Raw genomic sequence first — 25132 nt, 5'->3', positions numbered from 1 at the left:
TTGAGAACTAGCAGTAACAACTTCAATTGTCAAAATCCAAGATGGCCACCTGCCGGCCATGTTGTTTTCAGATTGATCCCAAAATGCAATATGCACAACTAGGGATCAAGGGGAACCTACATATAAAATTTGAAAAATATCCCTTAAGCCCTTTCTGAGAAATAGCGATAACAAACTTCAATTGTCAAAATCCAAGATGGCCACCTGCCAGCCATGTTGTTTTCAGATTGATCCCAAAATGCAATTTACACAAATACTGACCTGACCAAGAGGAACTTTCATATGCTATTTGAGAAAGATCTCTTTAGTACTTTCTGAGAAATAGCGGTAACAAACTTCAATTGTTAAAATTCAAGATGGCCACTTGTCGGCCATATTGTTTTCCAATTGGTCCCAAAATGCAAAGTGCACAACTAGAGACCAAGGGGAGCCTACAAATAAAATTTGAGAAAGATTTCTTGTTTACGGAGGAACAGACGGACAGACGGACGGGGGACCACAGGCGCAGCACGATTTGATCATGAATAGCCCACCATCTGATGATGGTGGACAAAAAACTGACAAAGTGAACTATCAATTCTTGACAAAGTTAATGAAAACAAAGCGAACTGCACAGAACAATTTAGTGTAGCGGTATTACCTATAGGGTGGCATCTCCTCCTCACTGTGGTAACTCCCCGGGGGAGAAGGGGAGGGAAGCATGTGACTATCCACCGGATCAGCTGCTGAGGTTGTTCCTGATAAAACAAGTTTTTTTATCAGAGCAGGAGAAGGCAAAATCTTATTAAAGACTTCATATTACTGTGTTCTAAATTAGATCATGAGGTCTGGGTACTCCTAAATGAGTATTTTATGATTATATACATCATTGTCAAATGAAGCTCAAAACTGTTGATCAGAGTACATCAGGGATAAAACACAATGTTTTTGTTCCAACACTTACTTTGTAGGAAACACAGCTGTAAAGACTAACCAGTAAAATGTCTGGTTATACATGAATTGTAGCCGTCATATTTAACAACCTGTTACAGATTTTATATGGGATATTCTGGTGACTTACTCTGTCACCTTCATCAGACAAATGACATGTGAAGCAAATGTACACTTCATCAGACAAATGACATGTGAAGCATATGTACACTTCATCAGACAAATGACATGTGAAGCATATGTACACTTCATCAGACAAATGACATGTGAAGCATATGTACACTGATGTATTCAGTGGACCTGAGTATAATCAAATCAGCAGGCCTTTCCTACAACATTATAATATATGAAAAGTAGTGTATTGACATTTTGCTTATCCGTCATGATCTACTGCGGCCATGTTTGTTTACCTGCTAACCATCTCTCCACGTTCTGTACACTATCTTGAGGTAGGGTGTCAATGGGGCGTGAAGACCGACCAGACTGGCGTGACTGAAGTGTGTCGCCGGTGACGGAGGGAGGAGGAATCTGACTGCTGTCGATGCCCTGTAGGAAACTGTCTCGTCGTAAACGTGTACGCTCTGGGGGCTTTTGTACTGGAGGCATTGGTGAGTCTGACGTGGATGACCTTTGACCCGGTAGATCAGGTAAAGGGCGAGAAGCAGGACTATTGTTTGTCATTTGCTGCAATAAGTGACACATTATATATCAAATACTTTGTATGAAGGAGTAAGCAAAATTACAACTTTGTATTTTGCATTGATTTTATTTTACATTAATTCGAAGTGTGAAAAAATTCCGATCCAGACTGTTTTCACATATATATGGGAAAATCTTTCGATCCAGACTGTTTTCACATACCCCATGGGAAAAAATTCTGATCCAGACTGTTTTCACATATACATGGGAAAATCTTTCATTCCAGACTGTTTTCATATACCCCACGGGAAAAATTTCTGATCCAGACTGTTTTGACATATAAACAATTTTAAGTATTCCTTAAATTCTGTGATCAGCTAATTCACCGACATACAATAATTGTAAGTGTGCGTTGTTGCACAATCAACGGATGAGACATTTATACAATTAAAAGATTATGTACATTAGAAAATAGCAATGTGATGCAAGCAGTCCCCGAAGACCATAGTTATGTACTGGACACTGCCCACACAAAAGGGCCGTATATAATTGAGAGCAGGTGAAAATGTAATCAGCAAATACCAACAGGGAGAATGAAGTACCATCCTATAGTCCAACATTACTGTGTGTTGAATGTAAAATATTCAGTTTTCTAAACAAAAAAGTAATAATTTATAACGTGGTGATTACCTGCTGTCGTCGGTGTTCTTCCTGTTGCTGTTGTTTCTTGCGCTGTTTTGCTCTCTTCATACGTAGTTTATCCTGTTCTTGAATGATTTTAGCGAGACGCTCATCCTGTTCTTCAATTTCCTTCAGTTTGTTTCGATCAACTTCGGCTTTAGTTCGCTGAAACATAAACCCATATTGTTTCTACTATTTCTTTCTCCTTTTAATCTTGCAGGCTTGATGTAACCTGGATATACCGTATAGCGGGAAATTTTAGCGGGGCTTGAATTTGGCAATTTGGCGGGTCGGTATAAAGATCGCCAAAATTTAACCCGTCAAATTTTAACACCGCCAAATAAAAAGACGCGAAAATTTCAATTTCGCCAATAGTTTCCGTTCCGACCGCCATTTACATTTGATAACTCAAGAGCTTAACGACTTGTGCGTAACGTTGGTTGTTGCCTGGCAACTGTCGGCTAAAATGCCGATAGGTACATGTAATACGAGTAACTACAAATGTAGTGAACAACTACTCGTGATATATGTATAGCAATACAAGTATGACATATATCAAATCATAATTATTTTTTTTGTGAAAACAAAGCCATCTACCCATACCATTCAATGAACTAATGTTAACACTTTACCTGTATGCTCATTGTTTAACTTACCTTTTCGTATACACATCATACAATAGATGACCATGGCGATATCTTACGGTTGATTAAATTCTCTTTGTTGCTTGTACACATACTCATATAAACACTAATTTGACAAATCTACATGTATGTGTTCGTCTGAAATAGTTTCCGGTTTCGAGACAGAGTATCGATAATACACAACACAATTAATCAACATGGTTTGGATGTATTGGCATAACATAATTATCGATATATACCGGTAGGTATTACATATGCTCAACGCCAAATTAAAACCCTAGATTTGAGGGAAATCGCTAAATTTTAACCCGCCAAAATTTAACTATCAGTTTTCAAGACCAAATCGCCAAACTTTATGACCGCTAAAATTTCCCGCTATACGGTATCCACTTTCACTTTAAATTCAACATTTTCTGCATTTTTATTTAGGACTCTCGTGTAAAATGTCTACCCAAGGGGAGGTACTCCAGGTTTTTCATAACCAAAACAAGTAATCTGATTCAAACAATACCATATTATGATCCACATTTTCACAGAAACTCTATACAGAGATTTTCAGAGAGTTATATTAGTTTACCATAATAGCCCTCACAAAGTACTGGACCAATTGACCAATTCTACAGTCACACTTACTTAAACATGACAAAGCAACACAGACTGACATTAGCCTGTACATCTTATGTCCTTGCTGTAGTCTACCTAATAAGCACAGTGTGTTTACAAAAAGCCAGAAGGGTTAGAGAAGAAATAATATTTTTGGAAGTAGTCTGTCTATATCATTTCTCTGGATTATGGTTTGCAACGAGTTATTGGGCTATACTGAGTGTTCAGTAAAGAAGATAGCATTTCATCGACACAATCATCCTTTTTTTAGAAGATTAAGTAGGTTGAACACTCTAATAGGGGCGGGTGATCTTAAAGGGGCAAGGGGTGGTCTTATAGGGGGCAAGGGGAGATCTTATAGGGGATAAGGGGTGATCTTGTAGGGGACAGGTGATCTTATAGGGGACGGTTGATCTTATAGGGGGCGGGTGATATTATAGGGGGTGGGTGATATTATAGGGGACAAAGGGTGATCTTAAAGGGGACGGTTGATCTTATAGGGGAGAAGGGGTGCTCTTATAGGGGGGCAAGGGGTGATATTATAGGGGACGGGCACTCTTATAGGGGGCAAGGGGTGATCTTATATGGGGCAAGGGGTGATCTTATAGGGGGCGGCTGATCATATAGGGGGCAAGTGGTGCTCTTATAGGGGGCAAGTGGTGCTCATATAGCGGGCAAGGGGTGATCTTGTCGGGGACAGGTGATCTTATAGGGGACGGTTGATCTTATGGGGCAAGGGATGCTCTTATAGGGGGCAAGAGGTGATCTTATAAGGGGCAAGTGGTGATCTTATAGGGGGCAAGGGGTGCTCTTATAGGGGGCAAGCAGTGATCTTATAGGGGGCAAGGGGTGATCTTATAGGGACAAGGGGTGATCTTATAGGGGGCAAGGGGTGATCTTATAGGGGGCAAGGAGTGATCTTAAAGGGGACAAGGGGTGATCTTATAGGGGGCAAGGTGTGATCTTATAGGGGGCAAGGTGTGATCTTATAGGGAAAGGGTGATCTTATGGGGGGCAAGGGGTGATCTTATAGGGGGCCAGGGGTGATCTTATAGGGACAAGGGGTGCTCTTATAGGGGGCAAGGGGTGCTCTTATAGGGGACAAGGGGTACTCTTATAGGGGGCAAGGAGTGATCTTATAGGGGGCAAGGAGTGATCTTATAGGGGGCAAGGGGTGATCTTATAGGGGCAAGAGGTGATCTTATAGGGGACAAGGGGTGATCTTATAGGGGCAAGGGGTGATCTTATAGGGACAAGGGGTGATCTTATAGGGACAAGTGGTGATCTTATAGGGACAAGGGGTGATCTTATAGGGGGCAAGGGGTGATCTTATAGGGACAAGTGGTGATCTTATAGGGACAAGTGGTGATCTTATAGGGGGCAAGCGGTGATCTTATAGGGAATGGGTGATCTTATGGGGGGCAAGCGGTGATCTTATAGGGGGCAAGGGGTGCTCTTATAAGGGGCAAGGGGTGATCTTATAGGGGGCCAGGGGTGATCTTATAGGGACAAGGGGTGCTCTTATAGGGGGCAAGGGGTGCTCTTATAGGGGACAAGGGGTGCTCTTATAGGGGGCAAGGGGTGATCTTGTAGGGGACAGGTAATCTTATAGGGGACGTTTGATCTTATAGGGGGTGGTAGATCTTATAGGGGGGCAAGAGGTGATCTTATAGGGGAGAAGGGGTGCTCTTATAGGGGGCAAGGGGTGATATTATAGGGGACGGGCACTCTTATAGGGGGCAAGGGGTGATATTATATGGGGCAAGGGGTGATCTTATAGGGGGCGGCTGATCATATAGGGGGCAAGTGGTGCTCTTATAGGGGGCAAGTGGTGCTCATATAGCGGGCAAGGGGTGATCTTGTCGGGGACAGGTGATCTTATAGGGGACGGTTGATCTTATGGGGCAAGGGATGCTCTTATAGGGGGCAAGAGGTGATCTTATAAGGGGCAAGTGGTGATCTTATAGGGGGCAAGGGGTGCTCTTATAGGGGGCAAGCAGTGATCTTATAGGGGGCAAGGGGTGATCTTATAGGGACAAGGGGTGATCTTATAGGGGGCAAGGGGTGATCTTATAGGGGGCAAGGAGTGATCTTAAAGGGGACAAGGGGTGATCTTATAGGGGGCAAGGTGTGATCTTATAGGGAAAGGGTGATCTTATGGGGGGCAAGGGGTGATCTTATAGGGGGCCAGGGGTGATCTTATAGGGACAAGGGGTGCTCTTATAGGGGGCAAGGGGTGCTCTTATAGGGGACAAGGGGTACTCTTATAGGGGACAAGGGGTGCTCTTATATGGGGCAAGCGGTGATCTTATAGGGACAAGGGGTGATCTTATAGGGGGCAAGGGGTGCTCTTATAGGGGGCAAGCGATGATCTTATAGGGAAAGGGTGATCTTATGGGGGGCAAGGGGTGATCTTATAGGGGGCAAGGGGTGCTCTTATAAGGGGCAAGGGGTGATCTTATAGGGGGCCAGGGGTGATCTTATAGGGACAAGGGGTGCTCTTATAGGGGACAAGGGGTGCTCTTATAGGGGGCAAGGGGTGATCTTGTAGGGGACAGGTAATCTTATAGGGGACGTTTGATCTTATAGGGGGTGGTAGATCTTATAGGGGGGCAAGAGGTGATCTTATAGGGGACAAGGGGTGCTCTTATAGGGGCAAGGGGTTCTCTTATAGGGGGCAAGGGGTGATCTTGTAGGGGACAGGTAATCTTATAGGGGACGTTTGATCTTATAGGGGGCGGTAGATCTTATAGGGGGGCAAGAGGTGATCTTATAGGGGACAAGGGGTGCTCTTATAGGGGCAAGGGGTGCTCTTATAGGGGGCAAGTGGTGATCTTATAGGGGACAAGGGATGATCTTATAGGGGGCAAGGGGTGATCTTATATGGGGCAAGGGGTGATCTTATAGGGGGCAAGGGGTGCTCTTATAGGGGGCAAGGGGTGCTCTTATAGGGGACAAGCGGTGATCTTATAGGGGGCAAGCGGTGATCTTATAGGGACAAGGGGTGATCTTATAGGCGGCAAGGGGTGCTCTTATAGGGGGCAAGGGGTGCTCTTATAGGGGGCAAGGGGTGCTCTTATAGGGGGCAAGCGGTGATCTTATAGGGGGCAAGGGGTGATCTTATAGGGGGCAAGGGGTGATCTTATAGGGGGCAAGGGGTGCTCTTATAGGGACAAGGGGTGATCTTATAGGGGGCAAGCGGTGATCTTATAGGGGACAAGGGGTGATCTTATAGGGGCAAGCGGTGATCTTATAGGGGGCAAGCGGTGATCTTATAGGGGGCAAGCGGTGATCTTATAGAGGATGGGTGATCTTATTATGTTGATTACGAGATCCTGTTTACAAACCTTATGTTCCTGTTCTTGTAGTAGTCGTGCCAACTCCTACAACAGTAAAATAAATCATTATCTTCTCAAAAAGATAGATTAAAACAAATGAATAAGCTTAGCACTACCAGTTTTAGGTCAATGTAGTGGCTGCCATATGTGTTTAATGTGATACTCTCCTTTTTAAGATGAGGAAGGTCCTGGATTGTAATCCTTGATAACGAAAAGCTTGCTTTAGGTATATGGTTCAATATTTGATATCAAACTTAGCAGTACAACATGAACAACATACCTGTTTATTACTGAGTTACAAGGCAGTCAATGAGTACAGTATAGTTGGTTATATTCGTAAAGGATTTAAATTCGTTCTATTTGTGGTAAATAAATATAACTAGAAAATAAATACACAGAAAATATTTTTATATACACACAAATGTTTACAAGTTGGTGTTGCACGAAATTTAATACCCGCAAAGCAGTTCCACAAAGTAGTTCCGACTGGGACAACTGCAAAATATTAGCCTTCTGAAATTTTAACAACTGTATACAGTAGTATAAATATCTAATGAACTACTAACCTCATCCTGCATTTCTTGTACAACTTTCTTTTGGGAGTCGTCGATGTGATCAGGGATAGCAAAAAAGTCTGAGAAATCTCCATCGTCTTCTATAATACCTCCTGGAGTCACCCTGCAACAGTACAACCATAACACATAATACTCCTGTCTTTAGGATCTTATACATTCTTTAAATAGATGGCAGCTGAATGGATAGTCCTTTGTTTCAATCATAAAAAGTTAATACTGTGACATGATCAAATATGGAGCAAAACCCTGAAATTGATTTCCAATTATTTAAAATGTAAGGGTTCAGAAATTATCAAATTTATCATCAACAAATTCATATTTAAACGGTTCGGTTGCTAATATCCTAAAACTCCAGACTATCATCTTTAAACAACTAACAGATAGTCGTTTGGTAATTTTTGCTGATCTTACTTGTGGTAGTTTTTAAAGTTTCAACAGACTGATATCTTATCCTAGACAGTTACCAGTAGCAGTTTAACTATTGTGACCTTAAATAAAAATACTTTGCCAAATTTTGCAGATTGCTACATGAAACCAGAATACATTCTTTAAAAGCCAATATGATTTTTTTTTTAAATTGACTTACTTTCTGCCCCCATTGACTTGTCGCCCTGAGAAGGAACCTCTGTCCCCAGCTGTTGACATATACATGCCCTGCATGGCATCATCTAGGCCTGCAAACATCGGAAAACATATTTATCAGTAGAAATGACAACTTGTATTTTCATTGTCTCGCATTAAGCCTGCCCTTCTTTGTAGCCCATTTATGGGTTGCAGGATGTTTGTGGTACCTGTCACAAAGACTCTCATTTAATAATTACAAACAAAAACAGCACATCTCTCAGAAACATATCTTAGGCCATTAAATAACAGACTAGTTTTCATTTGTATGCTAAGCTACATTTTGTTTATCATTTATTCATGTAGAAGCACAACAATTTTTTATAATTGTACAAATTTTTTTCAGCCTTCAATAAGCCAGATGACCTACATAAAGTCACATGACCTAAATATAACAACCTAAAGTCACATGACCTAAATATAACAACCTGAAGTCATATGACCTAAATATAACAACCTAAAGTCACATGACCTAAATACAACAACCTAAAGTCACATGACCTAAATATAGCAACCTATAGTCACATGACCTAAATATAATAACCTAAAGTCACATGACCTAAATATAACAGTCTAAAGTCACATGACCTAAATATAACAACCTAAAGTCACATGACCTAAATATAGCAACCTAAAGTCACATGACCTAAATATAACAACCTAAAGTCACCTGACCTAAATATAACAACCTAAAGTCACATGACCTAAATATAACAATCTAAAGTCACATGACCTACCTTCCTCTCCAGCTGCCAGTCTGGCCTCGACCATATGCTGTTCCAGTTGTCTCTCCAAAATGTGGCGTTCTTTCTTCAAGACCTTCTCCCTCTTCTTTTCCAAATATCGTTCATATTTCTGCGTTTCCTTCTCCTGTGCAGCTCTGGCAATTTCCTGTCACAAGAAGTTGTTATTGTGAACTTAAGTTTTGTTTAAAATCTCACTAACAAGTTAATGCCTGAATATCTATACATTAGGGGGTACACAGATCTTGTTTGCCTTCCCAATGTTCTAAATTTTCCTGGAAATTGTTAATCAGATTTGAAGACATTTTACATTAAAAATGTTTGCAATGTCACTTTTCATCTGCAAACCGCGCCAAATTCAACATAAATTTATCCAATATTTACATTGAACGTGTCACACTAATATTAAACAGAAAATGCACCGCACGTTTGTTATTTTTAAAGGTACTGATGTACACATACAAGGTTTCATTCTTTAAATTACAATTATAACAAAGAGCAAAATCTTTGTATAGGTATACCTCGTCTCGCAGTTCCCTCTCCCTCTGTCTGGCAGCCTCCTCACCCTCTATCTCCTGCATCACACGAAGAGCAATCTCCTGATCCTCGTCAGCTCTGAGTTAAAAAAACAGAACAATGATCAAACTGTTACCATACACATGGAGTGGGCAGGTCTGGTCTGGGTGGCCTGGTCTGGTATTGTTGTATATCCTACTGTTACAGTAATCAAAGGATGGTGTCCAGAAAATGATTGGACCACTGGATGGCATTGTCTGGGACACACACAAGAGACGCCATTGTATTGTTACTGTGATGTCATGTAATTATTGTAAGCGAAGAATCCCTCTGTTTCAACACTAGGGTAAGTTACAACTGTCCGGGGTAAGAAAAATAATCATCTGAAAACTTTATGAGAGTAACACAGGATTATCTCTATTACGATATAATAGTAATATTATATAACTATTTCTGATTACATACTGAGCTCGGAGAGCCTGCAGCTCGTTGTACCGTTCTTCCTGCTGCCGAACCTCCTCATCGGTCTGTAGAACCTTAGCAACAGGAATGTCCTCACGAACTGTCCGACGGTTAAACCGATTGAGACCATAATGTCGCTCAACTGTAAATACAATCATGACCTCTTAAATCTTTTATAAATCACTGCATCAACAGAATGAGGAATATACTGTCAAGTATCTGATATAAAATCCTCGTAAAAATCTTACATTAAGGAGTCGGCAGCTACAGTCGTACAATAATGTACAACAGTGTACAACAGTGTATCAGCTTTAACATTGGCATTGTATGAAGTTCATGAGAAGATGCTGACTAATAGGTCTGGAAAAATTAGAAGATACTGTCGAAAATACAATTATGTCAATATGATGGTGTATTTTAAACTGAATTCATGTAAAGATTTTAACACATTTAACCCCTTTGATGTTGAAAATGAATCAACTGGTGTACCGACTTGAACAACCTTGATGACCCTTTATTTCAGCATATTTCTGACCAAATTCAGGACTTGATAGGCCTCTTGATTATTCAAAGGAAATTTAAATATTATTAAGATTCTAACAGTTACTTTTCCCCCTACAGAAAGCGTGCCAAGGTAATCAATTTAAAACAACCTTAATTGTCTCCTCATTCCAACATGTTACTGGCCTAAAATTACTAGAGAAGAAGTTGTTTATATCAATATAGCAAAACTGCCCCCTTTTGGCTCTGAGTCCCCTAGGGGGTCAACCCCACTGTTTGTACATTTTTGAATTTTCACCACCTATTCAGTATTGGGATGCTTTCAGCCAAATATGAATGATATCCAGTGCATAGTTCTAGTAAGAAGTCCTTTATAGCAATATACCCAAACTGCCCCCTTTGCCCCTTGCCCCCTGACCCCTGCTCTTTGTCCCTTGCCCCCTGGAGGGTCTGCCGCTCTATTTGTATAATTCTGAATCCTCACCACCAAGTTATGCTTCTTGTCATATTTAGTTAGATTCCAATCATTGGTTAGGAAAAGGAAGTTGTTTGAAGAAATTGTTGACATACGCATGTACAGCGGATGTCGGTATGGCATCAGCTCACTTTGGTCTTTCTAACCAGGTGAGCTACCAGGTAATAAATCTAGGTGTGTTGGTTCTGCAGAATTAAGCACCTAGGTAGAAAGCTGGTGCTGGAGGATGACAAACACCAAAGCATAAGATATTTACATCTTATGCAGATGACAGGTATATAGATTACAATATCAGACCAATTTAATTTACCAGTCCATTGTCATCAAACTTGACAACATGCTGTTATAACTACTTACTCTCTTGATTTTGCATGTTGTAGGCCATCGCTCCATCTTCATGGACAAGCCACTGCTTACACACTGGAACACACGGTTATTGCAAACAAAATGTTATATTTACATTTAAACATGACAAATTTATCACACAGTTAATTATTGGAAACTAAACGTCATATTTACAATGAAACATAGCAAATATATCACATTGTTACTGCAAACAAAACATCATATTTACACTGAAATATAAAAGATATACCGTATATCACACAGTTATTGCAAATAAAATGTCATATTTACTCTGAAACATAAAAAATATATCACACAGTTCTTGCAAATAAAACGTCATATTTACATTGAAACATAGCACATGTCATTTTTAACATGCTTACATGAAACTTTGACAAAACCTAGCTGTATTCCAAGTTATGATTTTTGGATTGAAAACATGATTAATCAATTGAATAAGATAAGGCTTATATACACAAAAACAGTGACATGTATCATCAGGCAATCCAAGCCAAAATGAATTTATTGAAAATTATTAAAAGATGTTTCACTTAAATCTTCGCCTGATTATGTCTGCAGACTTGGACATATTGTCACACAGCTATTTCAGGAGTCATCCCAATATGTGATAAAACCAATTTGTCCTGTGACCTTGGATTCGGCTCAAAGTCATTCATTAGAACAAAAGTGATAAACTGATAAACATCTCATTCCTCGGTCATGACACTTAATATCTAGGTTATTCACATGTGGTTTTAGAAAGAAGAAAACTGCAATGATTAAAACTTGATGGAGGGCACCATTAATTAAAGCTAGATGGAGGGCACCATTAATTAAAGCTAGATGGAGGGCACCATTAATTAAAGCTAGATGGAGGGCACCATTAATTAAAGCTAGATGGAGGGCACCATTAATTAAAGCTAGATGGAGGGCACCATTAATTAAAGCTAGATGGAGGGCACCATTAATTAAAGCTAGATGGAGGGCACCATTAATTAAAGCTAGATGGAGGGCACCATTAATTAAAGCTAGAGATGGAGGGCACCATCCCATCAAATAAGCTCATAAATGCCAGAATCTCTGCCAGGTGATCATGATCATGAGCAAAACATAGAAATATACGATAACTCAAAGTAAGTATAGCAAAATCAAATTCAGTTCAAATGTAACGAACGCAAGAAACCATCAGGAACTGGCACTACCGGCTAATACAGATAATACAAAACACTTTAGCATATTATATACATATATATTGCTTATATAGATACAATTAATTAGAAAGATGTTCTGTTTAAATATGATTCACTACAAATTACATTCCAAAATTCTTCATTAATTCACCCCGGGTTAAGTTAGTGATAGTAAAACTAATGAACTAATTGCAATTGCCTCTGATCACAATGTCTTGATAATAAGAGATTTTTCATGCTATCATCATCAAAAACTAATGGAGTCAAAAACAATGCTGTGATCACTAAACACAAAGTATTTGTCGTCTATATTGCAATTACTATACTTTGCGTCCTGTATTTGCGCATCAGCGAGATGTTGTGCAGACGATATCTCCGATGCATATATGTGGGATCAGCGTCGTCCATCATTGATGTTAATTTCTGCTGCCCCTACACTTTCTGATTTAACAGCTGAAGATTTAAATTCCACTCCACACGTCACAAACTGAACTTGTGCTCTCTAAATTTACAGACAATTGTGGAAAATTGCACAATTCCAGTTAAGAAAATAATATTGACATTTTGATTATGTGGTTCAACATGATGTGTATGGCATCATTTGCAGTAGTTATAAGAGCATGTTAATTACAAATAGTTATTACCAAGGCTTATTAACAAGATATACAATTACTGTACTATCAGTATACAAAATAGAATAATTTCTTGTTTCCAATTTTTTTGTTGATTTTACAAAGTTTATGTATCAAAATTCAAATTATCTAAATCAAAACACTTTTAAAAATCAAAATAATTTTTTAAATATATCCATATATATCAGAAAGTTTCAGCACTATTGAACAGTCGGTTGACCAGACAATGTCACAATTAAACACTTTCCATCTTAATTTAGAAACACTAAGTTTCCTAATACTTAATTAAACCACTGTATACACATGTAGCATTATGTCCAGGATCAGGTCCACATTTAAACATTTACATGTCAGCTTCACTACATGTACACCTCTATCTACCAAACACATAATGGGGGGATGTGAGGGGGGAGGAGGAGGGGGGAGTTCATTGTTACCTTACTAACATCCCTTGATCATGTCTATATACCATTTGTTACTTCCTAAGTCTGTTTACAAACATGTTTGTATGTTTGTCAGCTTAATTATAACACCATTGTATGGCCATTATATCCTGGTCAAGTTGACTATACTTTGTTGAATTGTTTTCCATCTCATTATAAAAAGCATGGTAGCAGCCACTCTACTCCATTACAGTATTACACATGGTCATGTGCCAAAGTTATAAAGGCAAAATCCAGACATGTTGAACTTTCTAAAACATCTGCTTCAGCAGTCAGAAAACATAAATATAAGTACAATATTGATACCGTAAATGTCTTCTTGAATTATTTAAAGGGTCTATATAACTAATTGTTTTAGATTAATAATTATGTAATTAATGATATATATATATATGTAGATTTACCTTAACAGTTTAAATAGAGGTTACACACCGAGTGGTTGTTGTATATCGCATTTTTTTCACTCAATTCATAGTTATTTTCCAAAACTTACAAAAAAACATTAGCTTTAGTAACTTTGGAAAAATAACTAACGAGAGTGAAAGAAAAACTATATAACCACGAATTTGTGTGACCTGTTTCTACCACAATATAAAAGCTATTTTGAGGGTAAAATGACCTGATCTGTGTTAGCATGTTTTCTTTTTTCACAATATTGTTTTGGGTATTTAAGGATATGACTGTGTGTAAATATTATTATTGAATAAGTTTATTATTTTCAAAGCAGTCAATGGAATGAAATATATAAATATATATTTAAAAATATGACCAAAAAAACAACTACAAACTACCCAGTACTTCTTGTTTGTTATCATTTTCAGGACCCCATGAAGCGGCCTTCAAGTGTTAGCCAATAAAAACGCATTGAATCACATGATTAGAAAATAGTCCCAGTTAAAGGTCACCATGTCAACCAATCAAAACGCATTTAGAGTTTGTTATTCAGCATTTGTTATGAGTATTTCATGCCTTTGGAGTTAAAAAAACACCCACCTATTGTGGTATAATGTGTAATTAATGATATACTGACAGTGAATTAATCGAATCATGTAATTACTTCCTTTGATGAATAATTATGTAATTAATGATATATTGTGTATAAGTTTACCCCTCAACAGTTTGATGTGTAATTGATGAAATACTGGCCCTGAATTATATAATTACTTCATTTAATTGAGTGATTATGTAATTAATGATCAATTGTGATTAAAATTACATCTTAACAGAATGTTCAATTGATCATAATTGACGTACATGATCTCCCGATGTTTCTACTGAGTGTCTGTACTATACATTAGTGACATATTGACGTACATGATCCCTCTATGTTTCTATTGAGTGTCGGTACTATACATCGGTGACATATTGACGTACATGATCCCCCTATGTTTGTACTGAGTGTCTGTACTATACATCAGTGACATATTGACGTACATGATCCCCCTATGTTTGTACTGAGTGTCTGTACTATACATCAGTGACATATTGACGTACATGATTCCCTCTATGTTTGTACTGAATGTCTGTACTATACTAGTGACATATTGACGTACACGATCCCCCCATGTTTCTACTGAGTGTCTGTACTATATATCAGTGACATATTGACGTACATGATCCCCCTATGTTTCTACTGAGTGTCTGTACTATATATACATCAGTGACATATTGACGTACATGATCCCTCTATGTTTCTACTGAGTGTCTGTACTATACATCGGTGACATATTGACGTACATGATCCCCCTATGTTTGTACTGAGTGTCTGTACTATACATCAGTGACATATTGACGTACATGATCCCCCGATGTTTCTACTGAGTGTCTGTACTATACATCAGTGACATATTGACGTACATGATCCCCCTATGTTTGTACTGAGTGTCTGTACTATACATCAGTGACATATTGACGTACATGATTCCCCCTATGTTTGTACAGAGTGTCTGTACTATACATCAGTGACATATTGACGTACATGATCCCCCGATGTTTGTACTGAGTGTCTGTACTATACATCGGTGACATATTGATGTACATATTGTTAAACATGTAGATCTGTTTTGGCTTCCACTTAACACTTGACATTTACACTAAATATCAAAAACATTTCCCGCAAAATTTGATGCCTTTGATAATAACATCAATTTTCAGAGTCAAAAACCGTATTCTCCTGTAAACACTCAGTCCCTAAATCTAACCTTGTCGTAACATTAACAAGTCTACACAGTGCGTATTCATATAAGTAATGCATGCAAATATCAATTTTAAATCAAGACCTTTCACGCTTGTTCTGCATACAAAATATCTTGATGTATAAAATTCACTGGCCATGGTCGCCCTGTCATAATATGTATATTACGACAATAATATAAAAATACAGCTGACAAACTTGTTAAGCGAGTGTTGGCAAGTGTATAAAGGTTTGTATGTGGTATGATACATAACACAAATCTTTGAAGTATGAGAATACATGTATCAAAAATTCACATTTTATCCTTAAGGATTTTACAGACATGACTCAGTGTACAAAAACATGTTTACAAAAAGGCTTCTTGCTGTCATGTAATAATTATGATATAGACTGCATTAAAACTATCTTAAAATCATAGACTTACGATTTTATCAATTTTTTATACAGTAAACTTTCTACAGCCAGTGGTAAATGTTTAGACAATATATATATATTTCTCTTTCAGTTGTCAAAGATCTTTAACTAAATGTAAACTTTATTTATTTTACAACAATCGCATAACAAGATATATCAACTTATTTGTACTGCGGGAGGAAACCAGAGAACAAGGAGAAAGTCTGTGTGGTCTTAACCAAACATTGATCTTTATTATTTAATCACCAACCAGCCATTGATCTTTATTGTTTAATCAATGACCAAACATTGATCTTTATTGTTTAATCACTAACCAGCCATTGATCTTTATTGTTTAATCACTAACCAGCCATTGGTCTTTATTATTTAATCACCAACCAAACATTGATCTTAATGTTTAATCACTAATCACCCATTGATCTTTATTGTTTAATCACTAATCACCCATTGATCTTTATTGTTTAATCACTAACCAGCCATTGATCTTTATTGTTTAATCACTAACCAGCCATTGGTCTTTATTATTTAATCACCAACCAAACATTGATCTTTATTGTTTAATCACCAACCAAACATTGATCTTTATTGTTTAATCACCAACCAGCCATTGATCTTTATTGTTTAATCACCAACCAGCCATTGATCTTTATTGTTTAATCACCAACCAAACATTGATCTTTATTGTTTAATCACCAACCAAACATTGGTCTTTATTGTTTGATCACCAACCAAACATTGATCTTTATTGTTTAATCACTAACCAGCCATTGATCTTTATTGTTTAATCACTAATCACCCATTGATCTTTATTGTTTAATCACTAACCAGCCATTTATCTTTATTGTTTAATCACCAACCAAACATTGATCTTTATTGTTTAATCACTTACCAGCCATTGGTCTTTATTGTTTAATCACCAACCAAACATTGATCTTTATTGTTTAATCACCAACCAAACATTGATCTTTATTGTTTAATCACTAACCAAACATTGATCTTTATTGTTTAATTAATCACCAACCAGCCATTGATCTTTATTGTTTAATCACCAACCAAACATTGATCTTTATTGTTTAATCACTAATCAACCATTGATCTTTATTGTTTAATCAACAACCAGGCATTGATCTTTGTTTAATCACTAATCAGCCATTGATCTTTATTGTTTAATCACCAACCAAACATTGATCTTTATTGTTTAATTAATCACCAACCAGCCATTGATCTTTATTGTTTAATCACCAACCAGTCATTGATCTTAATTGTTTAATCACCAACCAGTCATTGATCTTTATTGTTTGATCACCAACCAAACATTGGTCTTTATTGTTTAATCACCAACCAAACATTGGTCTTTATTGTTTGATCACCAACCAAACATTGATCTTTATTGTTTAATCACCAACCACCCATTGGTCTTTATTGTTTGATCACCAACCAGTCATTGGTCTTTATTGTTTAATCACTAACCAAACATTGATCTTTGTTTAATCACTAATCAGCCATATATCTTTATTGTTTAATCACTAACCAAACATTGATCTTTGTTTAATCACTAATCAGCCATTGATCTTTATTGTTTAATCACCAACCACCCATTGATCTTTATTGTTTAATCACTAACCAAACATTTATCTTTATTGTTTAATCACTAACCAGCCATTGATCTTTATTGTTTAATCACCAACCACCCATTGATCTTTATTGTTTAATCACTAATCAGTCATTGATCTTTGTTTAATCACCAACCAAACATTGATCTTTATTGTTTAATCACCAACCACACATTGATCTTTATTGTTTAATCACCAACCAGCCATTGATCTTTATTGTTTAATCACTAACCACGTTCACACATTGCTCTTTAATTGTTTGATAATCAATCAAAGTTTTGAAGCTTTTCAAAGACTATTTTTATGATTTGTGTCTGGCCAGGCCTGAACTGACAATCTATGGCATAGCCAGAAATACTTAAAGCTAATACCACTGTGCCGCACCCAGATCAGGGGAGAAGTCATAAAGTTGTCTTTCTACATCATGTGTGTTACTATGTTATCTAATTATTAACACAATGTATCATATACACCATGTATGTTAAGATCCGAAGGTTAAAGATTAGAACTTCATGTTGTAGTTGTACTGTAGTGAATAGGATATATAATGAGGTGGAGGAGGATATATAATGAGGTGGAGGAGGATAATTTAATGAGGTGGAGGAGGATAATTTAATGAGGTGGAAGAGGATAATTTAATGAGGTGGAAGAGGATAATTTAATGAGGTGGAGGAGGATAATTTAATGAGGTGGAGGAGGATAATATAATGAGATGGAGGAAGATAATTTAAAAGATTGATTTCAAATCTTGACACATTTTGAACTTAAAGTAAAACTTTTGTTTGATAAAAGAATCCATTAGCTTAATCTTCGGTAAAATTTCCTTAATATGCCTTGCATTAAAAGCTCCATTTCCATTTAAATGTAATGTAATTGCTTCTCCAATATCCTGTAGTATATATTACCCAAAGTTTTATGCTTAATATTCAGATATATATTTGGACCTTTTTTTCCGGTACACATTTTGGATATACAATATTCCTGAAACTCTCCATACTTTCTTGACTTTACTTTCTGTTCAATGTACATATATTTTATATACACTGTAAATTTTGTATAGAAAGTTTACCAAATATTTCCTTTTCTTCTTTATTAGTTTCTTGTAGAGATGGGAATTGGTTGAGAGTTCAACATTGCATGATGATCTGATAAAATTGGTTAGTGTCAACTGATTGATTTTTATTATTAATCAGCTAGCCTACTGTTACATATAAATATATACAAAGTCCTTTAAAAAATGTTACTTTTCTTTACTCTGGGATTAATTATATAAATATAGGCCTATTTTCTCTGAAGCAGAGTTTACAGCTGTTTTGATTTTATACTTGCTTTACTCAGAGTAGTTTTGTATCTTTATTTTCTATTTTACCATTTCAACATTATAACTCTTATTGAAAAACAGTTACAGTATCATATATATTTTTTTGCAATTAATTATAGTTAAATAGCATGATTGTAAAGAAGTTGTAATTAAGAGTCTGCATGATATAACTTCAAAGAATTTGTCGTGAAAATATAAGCATCCTATAAACAGTTTATTGAAAATTTGACTCAAGTGTGTATAGAATGTTTCCAAAGTTTTACAGACTGCCAGATCTATAGACAATGAACAGTACAGCTGTTGACCAAAATAGGCCATTAAAGCCAACTGATGACAGCTTAGTGAGGGATTAAATGTTGATGATGAAATAATTTAACATAATTGGGAGATTAGGGAATAAATGTTGATGATAAAATCATTTAACATAAGTGGGAGAAAATCTAAGTACATGTAATTCTTGAATATCAAATAGGAAAAGGAAATTATATCAGTAATTACTGTATAACCTAATACACTGTGTGCTTAGAAAAACACAACATAGGTTAGCTTAATAAAACCGTGTACAGAGAAAAACTTCCGGGTGAATTTTTTTTTTTTTTTTTTCATTTACATAACTTTATGTAGTGAAAACAATCTTAAGTCTTTGGTTAAAAGACTTCAGATTATTTGGCGGATAAGTGTGGTAAAGAACTTTATATATGTTGCAATTAGCACACCCATCCTCTTTATAAAATTTCCCTAAAAGGTGGAGGGGTGCACTTATGGGGCAGCCGCAGATATGGGCATGCATTTATTGGGTTGAATATATATATACTGTATACTTATTTTACACCCTGCCAGCTAAATAACCCAGTGTGGGTTCATACATCTGATATCCAGGAATTAAATTTACATTAAATTCAGTATCTCTACCTGTCAGATCAGTGCTGACTGACAAATTAGCATAACAAACTTAATATATACACATTATTGGGCTAAAAAGAATCTGCACTGAAATCTAACAGTCCTATTATCAAATATCCTATTATCAATACATAATGTTGACTATGTGACTTGAAAATGTAAGAATCCAGGCCCAGATTTGTATCCTAATCCAGGCCCAGATTTGTATCCTAATCCAGGCCCAGATTTGTATCCCAGTCCTGACCCAAATTTATATCCCAATTCAGACCCAGATTTGTATCCAAATCCAGACCCAGATTTGTATCCCAATCCAGACCCAGATTTGTTTCCCAATCCAGACCCAGATTTGTATCCCAATCCAGGCCAAGATGTGTTTCCCAATCAAGGTCCAGAATTGTATCCCCATTCAGACCCAAATGTATATCCCTATCCTGACCCAGATTTGTATCCCAATCCAGACCCAGATTTGTATCCCAATCCAGACCCAGATTTGTATCCCAATCCAGACCCAGATTTGCTTCCCAATCCAGACCCAGATTTGTATCCCAATCCAGACCCAGATTTGTATCCCAATCCAGACCCAGATTTGTATCCCAATCCAGACCCAGATTTGTATCCCAATCCAGACCCAGATTTGTTTCCCAATTCAGACCCAGATTTGTTTCCCAATCTAGACCCAGATTTGTATCCCAATCCAGACCCAGATTTGTATCCCAATCAAGGTCCAGATTTCTATCCCAATACAGGCCCAGATTTGTATCCTAATCCAGGTCCAATTCAGGCCCAGATTTGTATCCCAATTCAGGCCCAGATTTGTATCCCAATACAGGCCCAGATTTGTATCCTAATCCAGGTCCAGATTTGTATCCTAATCCAGGTCCAATTCAGGCCAAGATTTTTATCCCAAACATCCATACTCTACAGATACTCTAGATTAATATATCACTGGCCATGTACCATTGTTACCATGGACACTTTGGTTCCTGGAAAAAGTGTCTAGTTCAAAAAGTATACACTAGTACTGTATATAAAAATATAGGATGTCATGACTTAAATTTGTCAATCTTTTCTTAATCCTTTTTGTCATTTGATTACAATTTACATGGCATTAAAAACTGTTTAAACCATCCAAGCTTTTCTATAATAATAGAATTGGTATGAGCATTCATGTATAATGAATACTGTAATTTATACAAAAAAAAAGTATACATATTTGAAGAGAACATGACATGAACTAGCTATATAAGGTATAATTTTATAAATGATCCTATAAAACCAAACACTAAAGCCAATGTTCAAGTAGAATTTAACCTGTTTACATGTAAAGTTTGACCTACAACTTGGCTGCAGGCTTTTGATGCTTTGATGATGTCCTACCTACATGTGTAAAGCCTATTCATTGTGGCATGTCCAGGTGTGACCTTCCCTTCCCTGGTGAGTCTTCTGAATATATATATATATAACACAAAATTCCAGATTAATGAGTGTACACATTTCTTATTAAATCCTCTCCAATGTAAGAATTTCTGGATTATAAGTTTTCTGATTTAACAAGGTTCCTGTAACTGCTGATTTATAGTCAAGATCTTCTGTATATAAAAGCAGGATGGGATATGGATAGATTAGGATCTAGGAGTAGCCAAGCCAAAGATTTGGTTCAATAGCTAGAATACTATAATATTAAAATTTTTCTTGTCAAACAAATTTTCAGGATGTAAAATTTACCATAACTTTATTATGCATTCATTCTTTAACATCCCCATATATTTGCATTAAAATACAAGACTGAGGTCCCAAACAGGTAAACATCCCTTGGGAGGCCCCACTACCGTGTCTGTGTGCACATGCACATCACAACAACCTGCTCGAGCTGACATCAAGCACTGATGACAAAATTTTGCCAGAAGACAATAGACTGTCTACGCCAGAAGACAACAGACTGTCTACGCCAAGAGACAATAGACTGACTACACCAAAAGACAATAGACTGACTACACCAAAAGACAACAGACTGACTACGCCAAAAGACAACAGACTGACTACGCCAAAAGACAACAGACTGACTACGCCAAAAGACAACAGACTGACTACGCCAAAAGACAACAGACTGACTACGCCAAAAGACAACAGACTGACTACGCCAAAAGACAACAGACTGACTACGCCAAAAGACAATAGACTGACTACGCCAAAAGACAACAGACTGACTACGCCAAAAGACAACAGACTGACTACACCAAAAGACAACAGACTGACTACGCCAAAAGACAACAGACTGACTACGCCAAAAGACAACAGACTGACTACGCCAAAAGACAATAGACTGACTACGCCAAAAGACAACAGACTGACTACGCCAAAAAACAACAGACTGACTACGCCAAAAGACAACAGACATGATAGCCTAGAAGGTAGCAACAGTTGAGTGAGGGCCTCAAGCTCCCACATTGTAGTGAGAGCCCCAAACTCATGAGCTCTACATTAAAACATACAACCCTATCCTTAATTTATCAGCATTATTGTAGGCAAGATTACATCACAAATCCATCTAGAAGCAGATTCACACAGATGTCTAATTCACCCTGCTTAATACCCCACCCTTATCAAGAAACCTCAAGGGCTGGCAGCAGAAAAGCCTGTCTGGGGGAGACTTCCTGTGATGAGCTCCACACATGAAGGTAGAAGCATTCTTAGTGTGGCATCAATGTGGAATGATCCACTGAAGAAAGAAAGCTGCCTAGGCCAGGCTTAACCATGCCCAAGGATTTGAAATCATGCAAGAGAGATAAAGATTGGGAGCTGACAGTTCAAGGAGGTTGCAAATAGATCTGTATGAGATCTGCCTCATACAACAACATGTACCCGACAAAACACCCGAATTAGACATCTAGACAGTGTCTGAGCCAGCACATTCAGTCTCTCTGGAAAAACTCTGACCTGTCATCAACAGTTAGTAAATAACAACTGCTGTCATTGGATCATGATCAGCATATATACATGTATATGTACACAGGCAGTGTAGTGGATTTCAATAATGTGTATTTTACAACAATCGTATGGGTACAATACGAGTGATATGCTTAATAATAAAGTTATGGCATCATATTACTGAAATGAAAGGTATCAATCATCACACACAATACCAATCAATGCATTTTCTTTCCACTAGCCATAAGCCATTAGATCTATATATTTGCTGGCAAAATACAAACCTTTGTTTCCAGTACTGGTTTTATTACCTACATAATAACCAGGTTGTTTACATTTAATTACATAACTATTAGAAAAATTAACAAAAACAGCAGAAAGTGATTTCAAAACATCAGAACCACCTTATATATAAAAATATGTGAATGTCAGTGCACTGTACTAGTGTAAAAGTAGAGAGTATAAGGTCAGCTTACTAGCTCAGACTAGGGGGAATTTCCTTTAGCCTTGTGGTAGGATGTTTGCCTTGAGAGCGAGAGGTCACTATAGTTATATAGAGCTCGAGCGCGGACAGGGTATTTTTCATTACTCCTCCATATTACAGATTTGGTGCCGTTAACCAATCCAAGTGTAAGCTATAGTAGATTGAGAGGCTTCCATGGATATAAAGAACCTGGGTTGTGGTTGTATTCTGGGGCGAAGACTTTGTGAAGGAAGGAGAAGTGTAAAAGTAGAAAGTATAAGGTCACCTTACTAGCTCAGACTAGGAGGAATTTCCCTTTAGCCTAGTGGTAGAATGTTTGCCTTGAGAGCGAGAGGTCGCTAGCTCAAGCCCCAGTGTGGGCAGGGTACTTTTCATCAATCCTTCCTATTACACTAGTGCTGGGGGAAATGGAGCTAATAGTCTGACCAATTCAAGTTGGTGAACTGCTAAATTTGTATAACAATGACCTACATTTGATAGCCGAGTTTTGTTTTTGTGTGATCCAAGTTTCTGTTTTGGGAGATCTACAGTGCATAAAAGAGACTGGTATCAACCACGATAGAGACCAAAATCAGATTGTGGCTTGAATGCCAACATCTTCAGAAGTCTCATGATCAGTGCTAACAAAATTCACAGACTTCTCATATCACGATTTCCATGACAGATGTTGACTTCTGATAAAAAAACTAATTACAACACAGGGTTTGAGAGATGCAGATTGATGAAAACCAATGGAAAGTTAGTAACAACATCATAATTTCATTTGGAAATGTTTTATTTCCTGGTATGATAATATTATAAATCTGACATGTCCGATGGTTCTTATTTCACAACCCTAGTAGTTCTCGTTTTTAGAATCTGACACTGAAATGACCTAGATTTGCATAAGACGCCTACCATTTCGGAACACCTGGTCGTATTCTCCGTGTACTTCTCCTTGCAAATATCTATTTTGTCGTATTTGGCCTTCGTTTTGTCGATTTTGAGTTACTAATAAGTTTTTATGATAAAAAAAAAAACCCATGAAAATACGAGTATAGCCCGGGCAACATTCGTTTTCGGGTCCATTGGAGATGACATGAGAGTGTTTTGAAAAGCTGAACAAAATCTTGAATGTTCCATATGATCGCAACCTTAAAAGATCAACTTGATTCGTGAATACTGAATAGTTTTACAATGACAAATCGATCTACTTACCATTTTCAACTTTGCCTTGCCTTGGCATGGTGTCGCGTCCCCGCTGGTGATCAGCGGCCTCCGCCATATTTATTTGATCTTCCGGCACAAGTGCCCGACAGTTTTACGTCCAGTTTAAACCATTTTCGAGCATTGTTATGGAATATTAACGTATACTCCAAAACCGGAAGTTATAAAAAAGAAAAACCGGATGTAGGAAATGAAATCTGACTCAGGAACTGTTAAAGATCACCACACCCCACTTTAATTGAAAAACCAACGAAAACGATTGCGACGTTATAATTCAGGTTAGACACTCTTGGCTAACCGGTTTGGACATCAACATCAAACCGATAATGTATATGTCCTTCATTGTGCCGAATATTATACGTATACTGTAGGCACACAGTCGAGGAAAAGCATGATTTTTTGGTATTTTTTTTTAAAAACTATAAAATACAAAAGGCCAATGGGGCCTGTAGCGCTCATCTACACATTTTCGGATCTGTCTCTCACTCAGTACCATGTATTTCTCTCAACTCTTTCCTTTATTTATTTTTCCAAAGATATTTTAAAGCAAACTAGAATTTTACCATCTTAATTGTGGCGATATATCTGCCCATATCGCTGACATTTGGACTTCATATATACATTAAACATGTATTATATGATGTTAGTACTCTGGTTTCCTTTCACGTCCTGATACACATGTAGGTATAATACTCGACGGTTAATTTGTTTTATCTAATTCAGGGCTATTG

The 25132-nt window shown here is 37.4% G+C and overlaps 1 protein-coding gene across 2 annotated transcripts in view; it reads right to left on the bottom strand.

The window, feature by feature from the left end:
* LOC117344857 (mediator of RNA polymerase II transcription subunit 15-like) overlaps positions 1–24626 on the bottom strand; it is a 32792-nt gene extending 8166 nt beyond the window's left edge. For both annotated transcript variants that reach the window (XM_033907706.1, XM_033907707.1), the window contains exons 1-11: positions 24393–24626; positions 11086–11148; positions 9756–9894; positions 9296–9389; positions 8769–8922; positions 7997–8084; positions 7402–7513; positions 6845–6880; positions 2260–2415; positions 1341–1614; positions 641–737 (exon numbers count right to left, since the gene is read on the bottom strand). In XM_033907706.1, the coding sequence (XP_033763597.1) occupies positions 641–737; positions 1341–1614; positions 2260–2415; positions 6845–6880; positions 7402–7513; positions 7997–8084; positions 8769–8922; positions 9296–9389; positions 9756–9894; positions 11086–11148; positions 24393–24459 (1280 nt within the window). In that variant the 5' untranslated portion in view covers positions 24460–24626. The remainder of the gene's footprint in view (positions 1–640; positions 738–1340; positions 1615–2259; positions 2416–6844; positions 6881–7401; positions 7514–7996; positions 8085–8768; positions 8923–9295; positions 9390–9755; positions 9895–11085; positions 11149–24392) is intronic.
* Positions 24627–25132: the final 506 nt, after the last annotated feature.

This window comes from Pecten maximus, chromosome 16 (assembly GCF_902652985.1).
Source record: "Pecten maximus chromosome 16, xPecMax1.1, whole genome shotgun sequence".
In the NCBI taxonomy this organism is placed as follows: domain Eukaryota; kingdom Metazoa; phylum Mollusca; class Bivalvia; order Pectinida; family Pectinidae; genus Pecten; species Pecten maximus.
This window is presented reverse-complemented; position numbering and strand designations above follow the sequence as displayed.